This window comes from Onychostoma macrolepis, chromosome 01, assembly GCF_012432095.1.
Source record: "Onychostoma macrolepis isolate SWU-2019 chromosome 01, ASM1243209v1, whole genome shotgun sequence".
NCBI classification, from domain to species: domain Eukaryota; kingdom Metazoa; phylum Chordata; class Actinopteri; order Cypriniformes; family Cyprinidae; genus Onychostoma; species Onychostoma macrolepis.
The window spans coordinates 41110904-41127680 of record NC_081155.1 but is presented as its reverse complement, the minus strand read 5'-3'; the positions used below and the strand labels follow the sequence as shown (position 1 = coordinate 41127680).

General features: G+C 38.7%; 1 protein-coding gene across 1 annotated transcript in view; it reads left to right on the top strand.

Annotated features, from left to right (window-relative positions):
- The window catches only part of hecw2b (HECT, C2 and WW domain containing E3 ubiquitin protein ligase 2b), a 58463-nt gene that overhangs the window by 9307 nt on the left and 32379 nt on the right, over positions 1 to 16777 (top strand). Inside the window, 1 exon segment of the mRNA XM_058772301.1 lies at positions 10082 to 11782. Coding sequence (XP_058628284.1) covers positions 11449 to 11782 — 334 coding nt within the window. The 5' untranslated portion in view covers positions 10082 to 11448.

Here is a 16777-nt window from a genome sequence, read left to right as displayed (position 1 = left end):
CAACTTCAACTTTTTTCAGTTAGTTGCAAAGGCAACATATGATTTTCGTTATATTATGCATTATAGGTTTGTAGGCCAAAACATTCAAATTCCTAAACATGGAATTCACGGATGAATGTGAATTCTAATGGTGCATTAAAGTCATGTTGAAAAAATTGTATTTATGAGTTGAATGTGCATTAATTCCACCGCAATGTTGTAATTTTGAGTTGGAAACTCTAAACTTTCTTTTAAGCCCAATGTGAAAATAAGGGCTGTCTGTATTGATGGTAAGTTTGTTGAAATCATTATTATTTTTTTTCATTTACAATAAAACTTCCCATTTTTATGTATAATATTTACAGCACCTTCCCAAACTGAAAACATAAAAAACAAAAGACACATTCTTTATCATTTTAGAACTTAAAAATTCTTTGAATAATTTTGTAGAAAAGGTACATTGCCATCTTGCTCCAAATAAAGTGATTTGAGTGCACCTGGCTGACATTAAAATGACTTCCCAACTTGTACATACGAAATTCAATGAAAATGTGGTGTTAAATTTATTTAATCTCAGACAAATTTGAAAATAGGAGCATAAACATGCTCCAGTTGCACACTCTGTGTCCATAGGACCGGGGCACCAAGAGCCATTACAAACAAAAGGTGAGAGTCTCCGAGAATGGCTCATTGGACTTACAGTAAGAGAACAGGAACTGGCAGGAACCTCTTGCTACAAACTTTGTTTAACAGAATCGTTCATCTGATGTCATCATCTTTTCCATAAATGCTAAATACAATGTACCTAACTTTTTCAGTTTATATAATATTACATTGGAACCTAGATTTAACATTTTATAAATTTGTAATCCAACAATGGTCTCGCCTGTGATGCTGGACAAAAAATAAAAAAGTAGCTGTTTGAAAGGCTTTACCTCATACTGAATTTATAGAGAAAACGATCTGTTGTATTCATCCTTTCCCCAATTCCTTAATGGCTTGCTTATAGTTGACATCTTTGACTAATCTCTACTCTCAGTGATTGAGAGCGATTTGTTGGTTGATTTTGAGCCAAATCTGGATTAGTTCAGCAGGGCTTCAGACCACAAAGCAATGGACTTTTGTCATTGTGAATGACAAAACTTAAATTCATGGAGGGATATATATATATATATATATATGGTCATATCTAGCTTCCAGAATATCATTAAGACTTGGGCCAGACACGTAGATCATTTTAGTATTATTTAGATGCTATTACATAATACTTTTTTTTTTTTAATATTCGACTTGCGTTTTAATTTTAGATTTTCAGTTGTTTTTAAAGTATTTTTTTTTATTTATTTCAGTTTTTAGTTATTTTACTACTTTTTTTCAGTTACTTGCCATGGCAATATAATTTTTTATTTTATTTATTAATTTTTCGTTTATTTTTTCTTTATTTTTTTTTTGTTATATATTTATTTTTTTATTTTTTATTTTTTCAGATTAATTTCCATTACTTAAATTATTTTAATAGTTTTTGTTTTTAGTTAACAGTAACAACACTAACCCTAGCTTCATCACATCATGTCTTGCAAGTACAAACTATTTTTAGCAATTTATAGCTATTACAACTCAGAATTTGGATGCATATGGTATACTCCTAAAATTTACAATAGTAATGCACAATAGAAAGCATAAAAAAGAGGATATGCTGTTTATTATTTGAGAAAGATAAAGTGAATTATAGTAATCCAAAAAGATAAGAGAGACATATGCTGTGTAGTCTAGGAAAAACATGTTAGGGAGAAATTACTGCGTAATGAAAAATCTCAGTAGGACAGGTGGAGGAGGCAGAGATAAAATGTGAGATGGCTGCAGACTGCAGTCTGTGCAATTGTGTTTGTGAAGAGAGATGGAGGGAGGGCCGTTCAGGCCACAGAAATGAGATGAGACTGGCGTGGTAATACAGGGATTAATAGAAGAGTTCTGTCACCGCTAAATCCACCCATTCACCCGCTAATCCTCGCCCAGCGATCAGCCGCACACCTACTGTATGTGTGCCAGTTAGCATGCTAGCATAGAGCTTCGCATGTGGAAGCAGACATGTTGTCAGTGAGTTGAAGTATACACTGATTTGTTTATCAGAAACTAATCAGAAGTCTTGGGGAGATTGGCCTTTGTTCTTGTTTGCATTATTGGGCAAACTACTGAAAACATAGCTTTTATGGTTTTTGTTTTCTAATGAAGGCAAATATTGCACTCTCCCATTACTTGAGGCATGCTGGCGCAGTCCAGTGACCAGCAATTGAAATTGTATGGACTGTACTTACTGCATGGATGGAGGGTTGTAAGCATAGATACCAATAGCAGAGACCTATAGACCCATGTGCATATGTATTTTGAGACTTTGGCCTATCCATATTATATTTGCATGGCTTGAAAAAGTCCAACAGTGATGATTTAGAATTAAAAATAAAAAATTCTTCATTGGGAATAGGGGATTTTTTAAATGATAACTTATAAACTGTTAAAGACAGAACTGTTGTGAGCTCTGACGTTGTTAATTGATGGTATATGCTTTTGTGCATGTTTTGCAAAAAAAAAAAAATATATATATATATATATATAGTTTTTTTTTTTTTCCATTGTCATTTGCAGTGATTCATGGGATTGTAGTTCTTTTCCCTCGTTGAAGCCATTAAGTACACAATATTGTACCATTGTCTATACTTTTTTGCTTTTAAAGTTTGTAATGCTGTGATTCACCTTGTCTGGTTGGTTTGGTTCATAATTGTTACTCTTAAGCAAATTAAAAAACAAAAACAAACAAACATAAGAATGGGAAAAATGCTTATGGAACCAAGGAAGCTGAAAAAAGTGGCCAGAAACTATTGCTATTGTTTGTTTCCAAGATAACCACCTCATGAACTTGTCTTTGTCACCACTCTACAAAAAAAGTAGCTAGATTGAAGTTATCCTTAGAGAAAGTAGGTAGTTATATTTTAAGATACATAGTAAAATTAAAAACAATATTAAACAATCACCACGTTTTGTTCAAAAACAAAGCTTTTTAAAAAAAAAAAAAAGATTCAAAGTTAAACTAGATTAGGCATGTGTCAACATCGTAGCATTTGAAGTGTTTAGTTACATCATGTGCTGTTACCTCATGACTGAGAAATTAAGTTAATCAAATAGCTTTGATATCTGTAGCAAGTTCAACACTGCTAGTTTTTCACTGACAGACTGTCGTGTTTAAAGCAAATACAGGGACTTTGTAAATGTGGCATGTTTTTAAATAGATTCCAAGTCCTGCTCTGTGTAGTTTTGGTATGTGTGGGACATCAGAAAATGACTGACCTAGTTTTCCTTAAAACTTCACCCTTCTGTATCCCAGCCATCTCAGCGTGGAGCGCTCTGGTGTGAAGATATCCTGCTGACCATCACATAAAGCACTCACATCAGAGGAGTATAATGAATGAGATATCTAACACTTCCTGTCAGCTCCTCTGGTAGTGTGAAACTCCTCTTGATCCTATTTAGTTTCACCTGCTACCAGCACCTACTGTGATGCTCTCAGAGCAATCTGAGACTAATTGATGAGTTTAAGAGGAAAGGAAAGGAACCACAGGAGGGACGATGGAACTGCATCAGAATTTTTGAAGGCTCTCTTTCTGTATTCCATCATATTTGTAACTTGACATTTGTGTTTTAATGCAGGTCACTACAGGCAAAACCATTGTGTTTTCATGAATTGGCAAATTTTAGGATATTTTGCTTCCTTAACAACACATTTAAGTGTTTGTTTAGTTCAAGGATTCTAATTGGAGTTGCATATTTAAAGGGATAGTTCACCCAAAAATGAAAATTCTGTCATTAATTACTCACCCTCATGTCGTTCCAAACCCGTAGGACCTTTGTTCATCTTTGGAACACAAGTTAAGATACTTGTGATTAAATCCAAGACCTCTCTGAATACGAGAATACTTTTTGTGCGCAAAGAGAACAAAAATAACAACTTTTTTCAACATTTCTTCTCCTCCTCATCCTGTCTGCAGTGATCTGCCACCATTACGGAGACAGTATCACGACACATGCGTGCGCCTCTGCATCATGTAAACAACATATGCGCATGGAGCTGCTGCTTACGTAACACGCACATGCGTTGTTTACATGATGCGGAGGCGCGCACATGCGTTGTGATACTGTCTCCGTAATGGAGGCACATCACTGCAGACGAGATGAGGAGGAGAAGAACTGTTGAATAAAAAATAGTTATTTTTGCTTTCTTTGCGCACAAAAAGTAAGTATTCTCGTAGCTTCGTAAAATTACGGTTAAACCACTGATGTTACATGGACTATTTTAACAATGTTTTTTCTACCTTTCTGTGCCTTGCAAGTGTCAGTTGCATTGTTGTCTATGGAGGATCAGAAAGCTCTCAGATTTCATCAACAATATCTTAATTTGTGTTCCGAAGATGAACGAACGTCTTATGGGTTTGGAAATGAGATGAGGGTGAGTAATTAATGATAGAATTATCATTTTTGAAAACTATCCCGATTTTGGCAAACTACCCCGTTAAGATCCTGTGTCAATATAAAAAGAGTAAAATGTTTAATTACCACAGCATTCTGTATGAATGATTCACAGCATCATTAAGCTGTTTCGAAAGCAAGAAGGTACTTAATTAAATGGTTTCTAAGAAACGCAAATGATCTGAGTCAGGTCAACCTGAAACCAGCCTAATTATTCAGGACTTACTTATAACCAATAGTAGAGTCTTTCAGGCAGTCCACCAATTAAATGCACTCTTAAAGGGGACATCAGACTTTTCTAGGTGTTTTTTTTTTTTTGCCTTTAGTTAGCTTTCTGGAATATCTGCCAGCTCAGAAAAGATGAAAAGAAGACATGCAGCCAGTTTATTATGGGCTGTCTGAGTCTGAAACTGTGTCATCCAGCAAACTGTTTCAATTTGCAGCTGGTGTCTACGTAGATAACTAGGTATTTGAATAAGACCACCTCCGAGCCATATATGGAGTCCAATACAGCAATTCAGTCTTGTGTCGAAACGCCCAAGGAAGAGAGGGGTGGGGCAAGCAGTAGCTCATTATCATTTAAAACATGCACCGAAACGGCTCGCTGCAAACAGAGGTTTTTTTATACAACCCTTGAGGAATTTTGAGGAAGCATGTTACAAATATTTCTTGAAGACCCTATAGAGTTGTACCAACTTTGTGGGCATCCGATTTCTCCTTTAAAAATAAAATAAAACTGTTTGAGGGCCATGGGCCAAAAGCAAATGTTGCATCATAGCCAGCTATATTATATTAAAATGTATTACATTTATAAAAAATAATAAATAATAAAATAAAAAAAAAAAAGATTTTTTTAAATATATTTTTTCAGTGCAAAAAATAAAATAAAAAGTTAAAATAAAATAAAAATATAAATTAGAAATGAAAATATACTTCAATGGCATGTTTTATCCCCCTGTTTCTTCCTTCCTCTTGTGATATGGCATGGAAGGCCAAATCTATGGTCATCACTGGCCAACTTTGGCAAACAGGCCCTGGTCTGAGCTTTTCTGTCATAGCAGAACCATTTTGTTTTCCCAAAGAACAACACTGAAGAACATTTTAAGCATATAAAGAACTCTTTTCCACTATAAGGAACCTTTTGTGAAATGCAAAGCTTCCATGGATGTTAAAGTGAGCGTAGTTCATTTTGAAATTATGCAGTGCACATCCCTTTTTGCAACAATGGGCATTTTGAAAATAAAATAGTTGCTGAATTTAAAAAGTTCATGCATAAATGCTTTGTTTATATTGGTAACATTATTTCCCATTGCTTTGCAGAGAGTGCTTCACCATTTGAATAAGCTGCCACTTTGTTTGTAGAATTGTGGTATCATCGATTTCAGATTGTGTTGAGCATTTAAGATGTTAGTCATGCTCTTACTGGACATCTAATTGGGCAGTTCTTGACCACTGTTCACAAGACCTGAAATGCTGTTTACACCAGCTTTCCAGAACCATAAATGTCTAATATTTGATTTCCCAACAGTTTAACTAACCAACAGCCAGATAATTTGATTAATTTATCATTAACATGCCATTTGAATGGGCATGAGCTATACGTGTAACAATGCATTCCACTGTCTGCTGTTGCTGTTGTAAAATAGAGCAGTCGCTCCTCTGAGGATTTGCTCTGACAGTGGCGTACAGATGAGCTGTTGAAGTAATGATGAAAAGTTTCATTGGAAGCTTTGCGTAACTGTGACGAGGGCTAATTTTAGCCGTAAAAAAAGGTGAGAACAGAAAAAACCCTGAAATATCTGATGCTGTCGGGGAGTACAAGAAGTCGCAAGCGAGTTAGTGTGACGTCTGAAAAGCTGTGGTGAATGTAATCTGTATCTATATTAAAAATTAAAAATGAAAATGCATTCATTATTAACACTCCCTCAAGTTGTTCCAAACCTGTGTGAGTTTCTGTCTTCTGTTGAACACAAAAGAAGATATATTGAAGAATGTGGGTAACCAAACAGTTGACAGTAGCCATTGACTTACATAGTATGGAAAAGAGTACAAGTCAATGGCTACCAACATTTGTTTAGTTACAACATTCTTTAAAGTATCTTCTTTTGTGTTCAGCAGATGAAAGAAGCTTATACAGGCTTGGAGAGGGCGGAAAATGTTGTTTAAAATTAAATTTGCTGTACAAGAAATTTGTAATTTAATCATTGTGAATCATTGTTGACTGATGATTAGGTAAATACAACAGATTATGATCATGAAAATATAATTGAAATAAAAGAGAGATTTTTAAGGTCTTTAACCATTGTTTGAATATCACCACATCCAGCCAAGTGTACTGCAGCACATTTAGACTGGCTTGCGTGTTTTGTTTGACAGCATGAGCGATCCTGCGCTCTTGAGAGTAAGAGTACAAGCGCATATGCTTCACTGAAAGGTAAACATACTTCAACTGTCACCCCTAAACCTCCCTTCTTCCCGTTTTCATTGATAGTGACATTTCCCAGGAAAGTTCCTTGCTGTCACACTTTTAAACAATGCAGCAGAGATGTGTGGGAGAGTGAGTGAACAGCATGGCGGTTATATAAGCACCAGACCGCCCAGTGGGACCTTCTCAACTCCTGCTCAACAGCCTCACTTTTTTATTGCTCACACTTATTCAGTCACATTTACAACAGAGTATTCACATTGTTAACTAAACTGCCAGTAGAAATAGTATTACACTTCTGTTCAAAAATTTGGGTCGGCAAGATTTTTTAATGGTCTTTAAAAGAAGTTTATTTACTTGATTTATTTGATCAAAACATACAGTGAAAACAGTAATGTTGTGAAATATTATTACAATTTAAAATAACTGTTTTCTATCTTTAGATATTTGAAAATGTAATTTATTTCTGTTATTCAAATCTGAATTTTCAGTGTCGCATGATCATATAAAACATTTCTTATTATTATCAATGTTGAAAACAGTTGACAGTGCTGCAGTGTTTATGTGAAAACTATAATACATTTTTTCATGATGTTCAAGGAGGACACACTACTTCAAAACAGTAGTGTAATTAACAGTAGTGTAAAAAAAAAAATTAAAAATCTTTTTATTTAGCAGTACCAGACCTTTCCCGATCCTGCCCCCTCACTCTCTCCCATCTTGCTTCCCGTAAGCTCTGATCTTGTCCTATCACAATAAAGGCAAACAAATCGTTTTATTTATTTAAATATTTGTACTGATTGAAAAGAGAAATATGTGCACAACTGCACATGAGAGTACGGGGGGGGAAAAGTAGCTCAGGAGATATTTTAGTGTACAGCATCTGAAATGTGACTATTTTTGGCATGCTGCATTATCACTGAGCTTTGAGTTTTCTCTCCAGAGTGTTTAGAACGGCTGTGTAATGTTCGCCAATAATTAAATGTTTTTGTCATGATTTACTCACTCTCTTGCCTTTACAATCCCTTATGACTCTTTGTTTTTTCTATAACTCGAAAGAAGAAAAGGAAAATTTGTTGGATGCCGTTTGACGTACAGTTACAATATAACAGGACTAAAGCTTCAAAAAGACATAAGAGCACCATAGAAGTGTCCTACAAGTATTACAAATATTTTTTTCATTGAAAATCTTCTCCGATCAGTTCAATTTGTGAACAAATCATGGTAACCAGTTCTGTACATTTAATGAATAATTTACCAACAAGAGCAAGTCTTTAAATAATGATTTGTTTTCTTGAACAATCATGAATGCAGCAAGGAGAGCAAAGGCGAGTGTGTAAATTTTCAGTGAATAATGACAATGTTTGAAGCTTGACATTGCCAGTCCTCATGCGCTTTCATTATATCTAAAATGTTCAAACATCCTTTTGTGTTTCACAGAAAAAAAGACTGTCATACAGGTTTGAAACAACATGAGTAAATAATGCAATTTTTTTGCACCAGCCTCACCATGCAAACAGCATTTGGCTGCAGATGTCATTAAAGTGTGATGTTTGTGATCTAATGCCTTGCTTGTGTTCTTATGTCATATCTGATATATGGTTTTCATTTTCTCTCTCTCTTGTTCTGTCTCCACTGTAGTTATGTAACTTCCACTGCACCGTCTGATCTCGATCACACTTTCTCTCCTGAGTTTCATCGCTTTCTCTTCTGTTTCTTAGTTGCTCCATCTGTCTCTGTTTCTCTTCATTTCTGTAGATCTGGGTAATTGGATCCATATTAAACCAGTGCACAGCGATTTATCACAATGACTTCACTCTGTCAAAAGCAAATGACTTGTGGTGTATTTGAAAACATAAAATTAAGAAATTAAACATTTTCATTCTTTAGAAATAAGCCAGAGCTTATTTGGTTCTTTTTATAGGAAGCATTTAACTGATAAAGTCCCCTTGCAAAAAAAAAAAAAAGCAGTGGCCTATTATGATATTAGATGCAATACCTTTGATATATGGTATTGATTTATCACCACATTCACATATAATGGTATTTACTTTGAGGTGTTGGGATGAGGCAGTGCCTGTAGACTGGCCTACAGACACAGAGAGGCAGCTCGTGGATGATTTTGGCAGTAGTATAGAAGGCTCTTGTGTTTGGTCGTTGGCCAGGACATGCTGAGGTAAGCTGGTCAGGCCGCATCGCTCGGTGTTTCACACCCTTTTGGAAATCTGCGCCGACAACTCGAGCAGAAACATCTAATTTAGGAGCCACCGGGGAGATGCACGCTTATCTACGCTTTTAGAAAGCAGGACTGACTGTGAGAGAGATAAAGGGAGGGGAAACTGGGAGGAGAAAGGTAGTGTAATCTGCGAAGTATAAAAAAAGGGTTTAAGAAAGGATTACCCTGTGATGCTCCTGGGCAGTATTATGAGATTTTTTTTTTTTTTTTTTGCTGTTGCTGTGGATTTTAATATGAAGTTCAAACTCATCCATCCATTCTCCAAACTGCTTGTCCTATGTAGTGTTGCAGAAGTTAATTCAGCACACTTCATTTATTGTTGACTTTTAAAATATCTTTAATATTTTTATAATTAGAGACATGCAATCTTTAGAAAAATAATATTTGTGGCACTCAGTTATGTTCTATGTTCTAGTTTTAACATTATTTGTTCTTCAGATATTACTCATTAAAAGAAAAAAGTATCAGCTGTATGCAGAGTGACCCACATTTGGTTTTTGACCACTGAAAATGTGTACAATTGTCCAGTTTACTGATGGAGCGACATTGAGATCTCCACATCTCTGGGACTATAACCCTTTAAAATGAAGATGCAAAAAGGAAAGCTTGCTAAGAAACAGAATCTAAAAGGATATGAAGATATCTTTAATACTTCTTGAGTTACAGGCATGCAAACAAAGAAAAAGAAGTGCTTTTTGCCATTTTTGAGCTGTCGCCGTTGGCATATAATAAAACAAAAATGGCTAAAATCAACAGATTTTACAAATAGACCTACCAATCTCTGTCTAAAAATAAAATGATGCTGCCAGCTTTCTAAAGTCATTTTTACACCCCTGTAAATTGGGTCAAAATGGGTTTGAGTAAATTCATAAAATCTGTGTTTCTATCTATTCACCACATTAATTTTTTCCTGTTTCTTTTAGGGATCACTCATCCTGCATTTCTGTCTGCTGGTACCTGCCCCATTGACCAAAACCCAGCGTGGAATCCCACACTGTCTCAACCAATCTCCTGGACCTGAAGGCAAAAATCAGATTCCTTACATCCCAAATCCAATTTTTATTCCACTCTTGGCTACTATAAATGGACAGGAACAATCCAGCCTGCATTAAGCGAAAGGAAGCAGTAATGTCCATAGCAGATGATTTGGACAGAAACTGTTATGATACTGAGAAAGGTTTTATATTCAGTTCATTTTTGTCTTGCAATGCTTTAGTCCCTCTGAGACTCTGAATATGGACCTTTGAGAGTCCTGACTGGTATCCGACAGCCTTTGAGTTGGCTTTTCTTTTCTGGATTGGATGCTTATTTTATACCTCAACGGCATAAACGCAAGGCTGTTGGGTATTTCAGAAGTGGGTTATATAATCGTCTGTTTAGTTGCCAAACCCCAATTCCGGAGAACTTGGAAAAGGAGAAAACCTCATCAACTAGTGCTGTGAGTGGGTTTTGTTGGCCTATTTGGGCCTAAACCCGAATCTCAACCTTGATTTAAGTCCACTTGGCATCCAAAAACAACCTCTTCATGACTTCCACCATTAAGACTTTGAAAATGAACTTTTGAGAGATCTAACTGGTACTAGATGTTCTTTGAGGCCCAAAAAACCCACAATCTTCTGAATTAGTTGTTTACGATACCCCGTTAGGAATTTCAGATGTGAAATACATATACTCATGACATTAGATGCCACTTTCAGAGAACTTAAGAAAGGAGAAAACTTCTGCTAAGTAGGGCTTTTGCCAACAGGTCAGTCTTGGGACTGCGCTCAAATCTCATCCTTGTTTTAAGACCATTTGGCACGCAGAAACAACCTCTGCATGACTTCAAAGACTTTAAAAATGAAGCTTTGAGAGATCTGGCTGAGATTAGATGCTCTTTGAGGCGGGTTTTAGAGGCCCAGCAAACTTTCAGTCTTCTGGATTAGTTGTGTTTAAGATACCTAGACATCATAAACTCAAGATTATTAGGAATTTTGGAAATCAGGTATATATACTCATAATTTCAGATGACACTGCCACTTCCAGTGAACTTAAGGAAGGAGAAACCTTCCGCCGACTAGGGCTTGTTGGCACTTATTGGTGCTGAACCCAAATCCCAACCCCTTTCCCCCCTTTTTTTTGCCATTTGGCACCTATTTCTTACCTCCATCTCATCCCGACCTCCACCATTCGCCCCTCGCTGGCCACGGCAGTCCTCCCTCCCCGTTCCCGCCCCCACCCCCACCCTCCCCCTCCTCATCACCCAACCCCTTCCCCACACCACACTTCCCACCTCTCCACCCAAGTCACCATGGCCACCGGAACTACCACCACCGCCCGTGAACATCTCCTGGTGGTGCGGAGGCGCACCCCGCACATGCGCTACACGCTGAGCCCGGAAAACCTCCGCAGCCTTTCGGCGCAGGGTGGCTCTGGGAATGGGGGAAGCTCTAGAGGAGGAGCTCCCGAACCGATGGGCCTGCAGCGGGCCAACAGTGACACGGACCTGGTGACATCGGATAGCCGTTCCTCCTTAACAGCCTCTACATATCAGTTCACGCTTGGGCGAGGGCAAAACCTGGTCATCTCTTGGGACATCAAGGAGGAGGTGGATGCCACTGACTGGATTGGGCTGTACCACATTGGTAAGATGTTTTGGGGTGTGAGAAAACTCTCTTTTGAAAGTAATTCCTTTAAACGGAAGGTAAACTTATATTTACTTACTGTTACTTAGTTTTGTTCATTTTTATCACTGTATCACCGTTCTTTCTCTTTAGTAATGGAAACACAACCTGCAGGTCTTTTTATAATGGCACAATGCATAATTTTTGTGGGACTAACAGAATTGCAAAAAAATAAAAACTTCCCTCATTCCATCATTTTGGACAAACAGGTAGTTCTGGTCAAAGGTTTGGTTGAGCTAATGTTGTTAATTAAGGACGTTCAAGCAATCAGATTGCAATTCCGTTTGGTGGCAAAGGGTTTTTCTTCTTAAAGTAGTAATTTTTCATGCAGAGAATGTGGCCTGTAGATTGCAGTTTAGAAAGTTTTGGTAATTCTGTCTTTTTTTGACAACTTGACAAGATGTCATGTACTCTGCGTAGGCCAAAATGACTGCATGATATACAGTTGTGTATATTTTGAAGTCAACAGAAATCTTTACTTTACTAGCAACACACTTTACTTGCATAATCGAATGTAATTCTGAGTGAAACTAAGCACCAAGGCAGTAAATTTGGCAGTTTTGATTTTGTTTCTTTCTTTTCTTTCTTTCAAGTCTTTTTTCTCTAGTAAAATACTTTTGCACATTACTCATCCCCATTGGCTTTGAATGTCGAAAAAAGACAAGTCTCTTCTTTAGATGATCTTAGATTATTGCTATGGAGTTTTACTGTTGTTTTGCAGATTCATCCTAAATTTATTCACCATTTAATCATGTTTTGACAGATATGTATATATATGTATATGAATAATATATAATGGTGTGTGAAAGGTGTTTTTTATCATTTGATTGGACTTAAACCAAAATATAAGACTATTTCTAAAAGTGAACACTGTGTCCACACTGAATATTAGATGTGCAACATGCTACATCTAAACTAAATCACTCCCATTATAATCAAAGTAATATAAACCAGACATTTCTATGCACAGTAAATACTGTTATACCACCCAGCCCAACTGTGACCTACTGTGTGGGTTTAATATGTTGATGAAGCAAGTGATTGCAAGTGAATGAGCAAATGAAAACAGATGAACTGCTGACTCTGGCTTAATTGCATCGTGTCATTAGCTACGTTTTATCTCGTTCTCTCCTCCGCACTTGCGCTGATGGTTGAATCTAGTTACTCAGCACTATTTCCGATGGCTTTAAGAGCCCATAACTTCCGTAGTTTTGATTTGTAGAGGAGAGGTGGGAGGATGAGCAAAATGTGTCCCATGAGACGCCAACCAACCATGAACAAACTCAACCCACCAGTATCCCTAGATGCAGACTATAAGAGCAACTGCAACACAATTAACCATTCACTGACTTGCAGTGAATTATACACACATTTGTTATGTTCAGAGACATTATTTACTATCATTTAGAGTAATTGCTGGTAAAGTGGGACACATTGTTGTGTTTGATATTTCTTCCTTTTTTTCTCTGTATGTAGTGATATAGCTATTTAAAGATCTTTAATTAATTAAAATAGTATTGTGTGATGGGCTAATCCATTTGGCAATCAAAATTTTCTTTAGAAAATACATTTTAAAATTAATTTTGCAATCTGTCTTTCTGGGTCTTGTGCCTTTACATTGCACCCATAAAAAGCCATGCATTTTTGTTATGGTTGTAATGTAAACTCGTGAAATTTTCTTTCTTGCATAGAAAGAAAAATGATATTTTATAGAATTTTCTCAGCTAAAGTAAAGCATTAGCTTGAATCAAATCAAGCTTGATCAAGGCTTCAGAAATACAATCTCTATTGATTTAGCTTCTTGGAAGTGGGAATTTAGTGGTGTGTTCAATGGTAATGATACCTGGAATTGTACATCTCTGTGTGCTATTACTTTTCTTTGATCTCTCTTTCATTTTGCAAATGATAAATCAGGTTAAAAGTATTTTGAAGACCTGAATTTTATAAAACCACTCAAGCACCCACAACAGCATGCAGTCATTACTTGTGTATTCAGGCATAGTAAAAAAAAAATATTGTTTGTATAAGATTTCATGATTAGTTGAAATAAACTTGCTTTTCCTCAAATATAAAGTATTATATAAATATAGTACAAGTGGCAGTAAACAAGACTTCATTCTCAGTCTTGCTGTAATCTGTGTTATGTACAGTAGTATGAGTGCAGGGTTCAGGATCTGTTTGGCAGTGATGGTCAGTGCAAGCCGATCCCTCACACTACTATAGCCGGCTTCATGGGGCCATCGATCAGGACTGGGGAATTCCTCTGTGGTCTGTCCTAGAAAAAGGCCTCCGCTGAGGGATTTTGCCAGCCATCGATCCACTCAGATCCTCTGGGGTTTCACTCACAGCCTTGTTTTCCCCACGGGAGTGACCAGGTCCTGATTTATGACCTGTTACACACAAAAAGAACAACTGCCTTAAAAAGGAATAGTTCACCCAAAAATGCAATGATTTGATGCAAATGTACTCAGGACATCAAAATGTAGGCGAGTTTGCTTCTTCATTTGAATAGATTGAGAAACTTTTTACGTCACTTGCTCATCCTCTGGATGAATGCAGTGAATGGGTGCCGTCAGAATGAGACCAGAAAACTGCTGATAGAAACATCACAATAATCCACATGACTGCAGTCCATCAGTTAACATCTTGTGAAATGAAAGGCTGCTTGTTTGTAAAAACCAAATCCATCATTAAAATGTTTTAACTGTTGATTCTAACTAAAATACAACTCCATAATCCATAATAACTATCAGGGATCTGGAGGGAGGACTCAGATGCAGCGAGAGTCTCAACAGATTTAGACAACGACTGACAGGACAAGAGATGGTGAGGAGGGGAATGCACACAGCCCAGACAAAATGAAGGGAGAGACTCAGACAGGCAGGCTGTGAGAATGACCACAGAGTTCAGTCCAGGAAGGCAGTCCGCTGAGAGCAGTGATGGTAGTGAAGCTGGAGGTAGCAGCTGAGGGCCGACAGGATCAAGAGGCGCAGCCACTCCACACTCAAGATCTTACTGGCACAACACAGGTCCAGCAGATCAAGGGAACAGACCAGGAGCACAGCCTATAGGACAAGACAAGACTAGAGACAGACAGGCGACAAATGTTCACAAACTACTTGACAGGGAATTCAGTATTACAGAAGGTAGACAAGCTGGTAAACAGAGACGGTATCACAATGATCTGGCAACACAAGAGGAAAGGGAGAACCATATAAAGGGGCAGAGAACATGAGGGACAGCTGAGAACACTCAGACAAACAGGGACACAAGGGGAGAATGAGAGGGACAGGTGAACCGAACCAGGCCAGCGGTTCATGGCTGGCCAGGGAGGTCTCAGCCCTGGGAAACTACCACCGGGAATGACAGAGGGTGGGAAGGGAGCCCGACTGGAGGTACCTCTAGGTGCAGGGACTCGCACTAGGCTGAACTCGGGATCTGGAGCCCTCTCTGGGCTGGATTTAGGGACTGGAGCTCTCTCTGGGCTGGATTTGGGGACCGGAGCCCTCCGTGGGCTGACCTTAGGAACTGGGATGCGCTTACGTGGAGCTGGCACTGGAGCGGGCTCTGGGGCAGCACTACCTGGAGCAGATTTCAAAAACCTCCTCCATAGCAGACTCTGGGGACTCCCCTTCGGGCATTTTGTATTCGGTGGCCACAGCAAGGGTGGTGAGAAGCTCCCTAGTGGACTTGATTAGGTTGGCAAGAGATTCAGAGAAGGCCTCTGCGGCCGTGACAATGGGATGCTTAGGTACATCCTCCATGGCTGTGACAGAGAGAGCAGGGTGCTCAGAGATGGACTCCGTGGCCATAATGGGCTGAATGTGAGAATGTGAGCTTCAGTGGATCTAACAGGAAGGGCATTAGACTGCACAGCACAGGCCGCTTTCCTCTCCTGACGGATAGAAACTGCGTAGTTGACCGCCTCTGTAGTATCTGTAGCCAACTCGGCCAATACAAGCGGAGAGGTAGTGATCTTGGTAGTCTCAGTGGAGACAGGAATTGGCCTGGCAGAAAGTGACAAGTCAGGAACAGACCTTAGAGACTGAGGGACAACATTAGACGTGACTGATTCTTGAATAACAGGAGTGCACTCAGTTGACTCTAGGAAGACAGAGGTTGACTTGGACTCAGAGGTGTCTGTCATTGACCGAGTGAAGACTGTGGTTGACAACTTGTTCCTGGATAACGGTAGTGAAGGTGACTGATTCAGAGATGACAGAAGTTGACTCTGGCTTAGAACTAACTGGAGAGCTGCCAACTTGGCCATCTTGGGAATGACTGGAGCTGGCTTGACTCGGGCTAGACCCAGGGGTGACTGGGAAGGTGTCAGTCATAAATGGATGCAGCAGACTGAAGAGCCCTCTTTCTTCTTGCCCATCACTTCGGAGTAGGAGTCAGAAGAGAATCTTGGTCTTGACTTGCCAAGGGAAGTGGGGCAGAGTGGTTGCTACATGCTGGCTAAGGTGGAGGGGGCATTCCCCACTGGATACAATAACCCAGATACCGTGAGAAGTCCCAGAAATTCACAATCTTGAGGTTATCCATCTCCCACTTAGGCACAGGATCATCCAAGCAGGCACTGAAAATATCTTTGAGGGTGGCATTATCGTAATCAAGCCCCCATGACATCATCCAGAAAAACTGTAAATGCACCTATATCCCAGCCCTGTTGGCGAAGGTTATCCAGACCTCGATGGTGAGCCAGTCTCTCCCGGGCATTAGCAGGTGGCAGGATCTTGATACTCATTCTGCTGAGTCCAGTGCATTCTGTCAAGGATCTGGAGGGAGGACTCAGATGCAGAGAGGGTGTTAACAGATTTATTAGACACAACGACTGACAGGACAAGAGATGGTGAGGAGGGGAGTGCACACAGTCCAGATGAAAGGCAGGGAGAGACTCAGACAGGCAGGCTGTGAGAACGACCACAGAGTTCAGTCCAGGAAGGCAGTCCG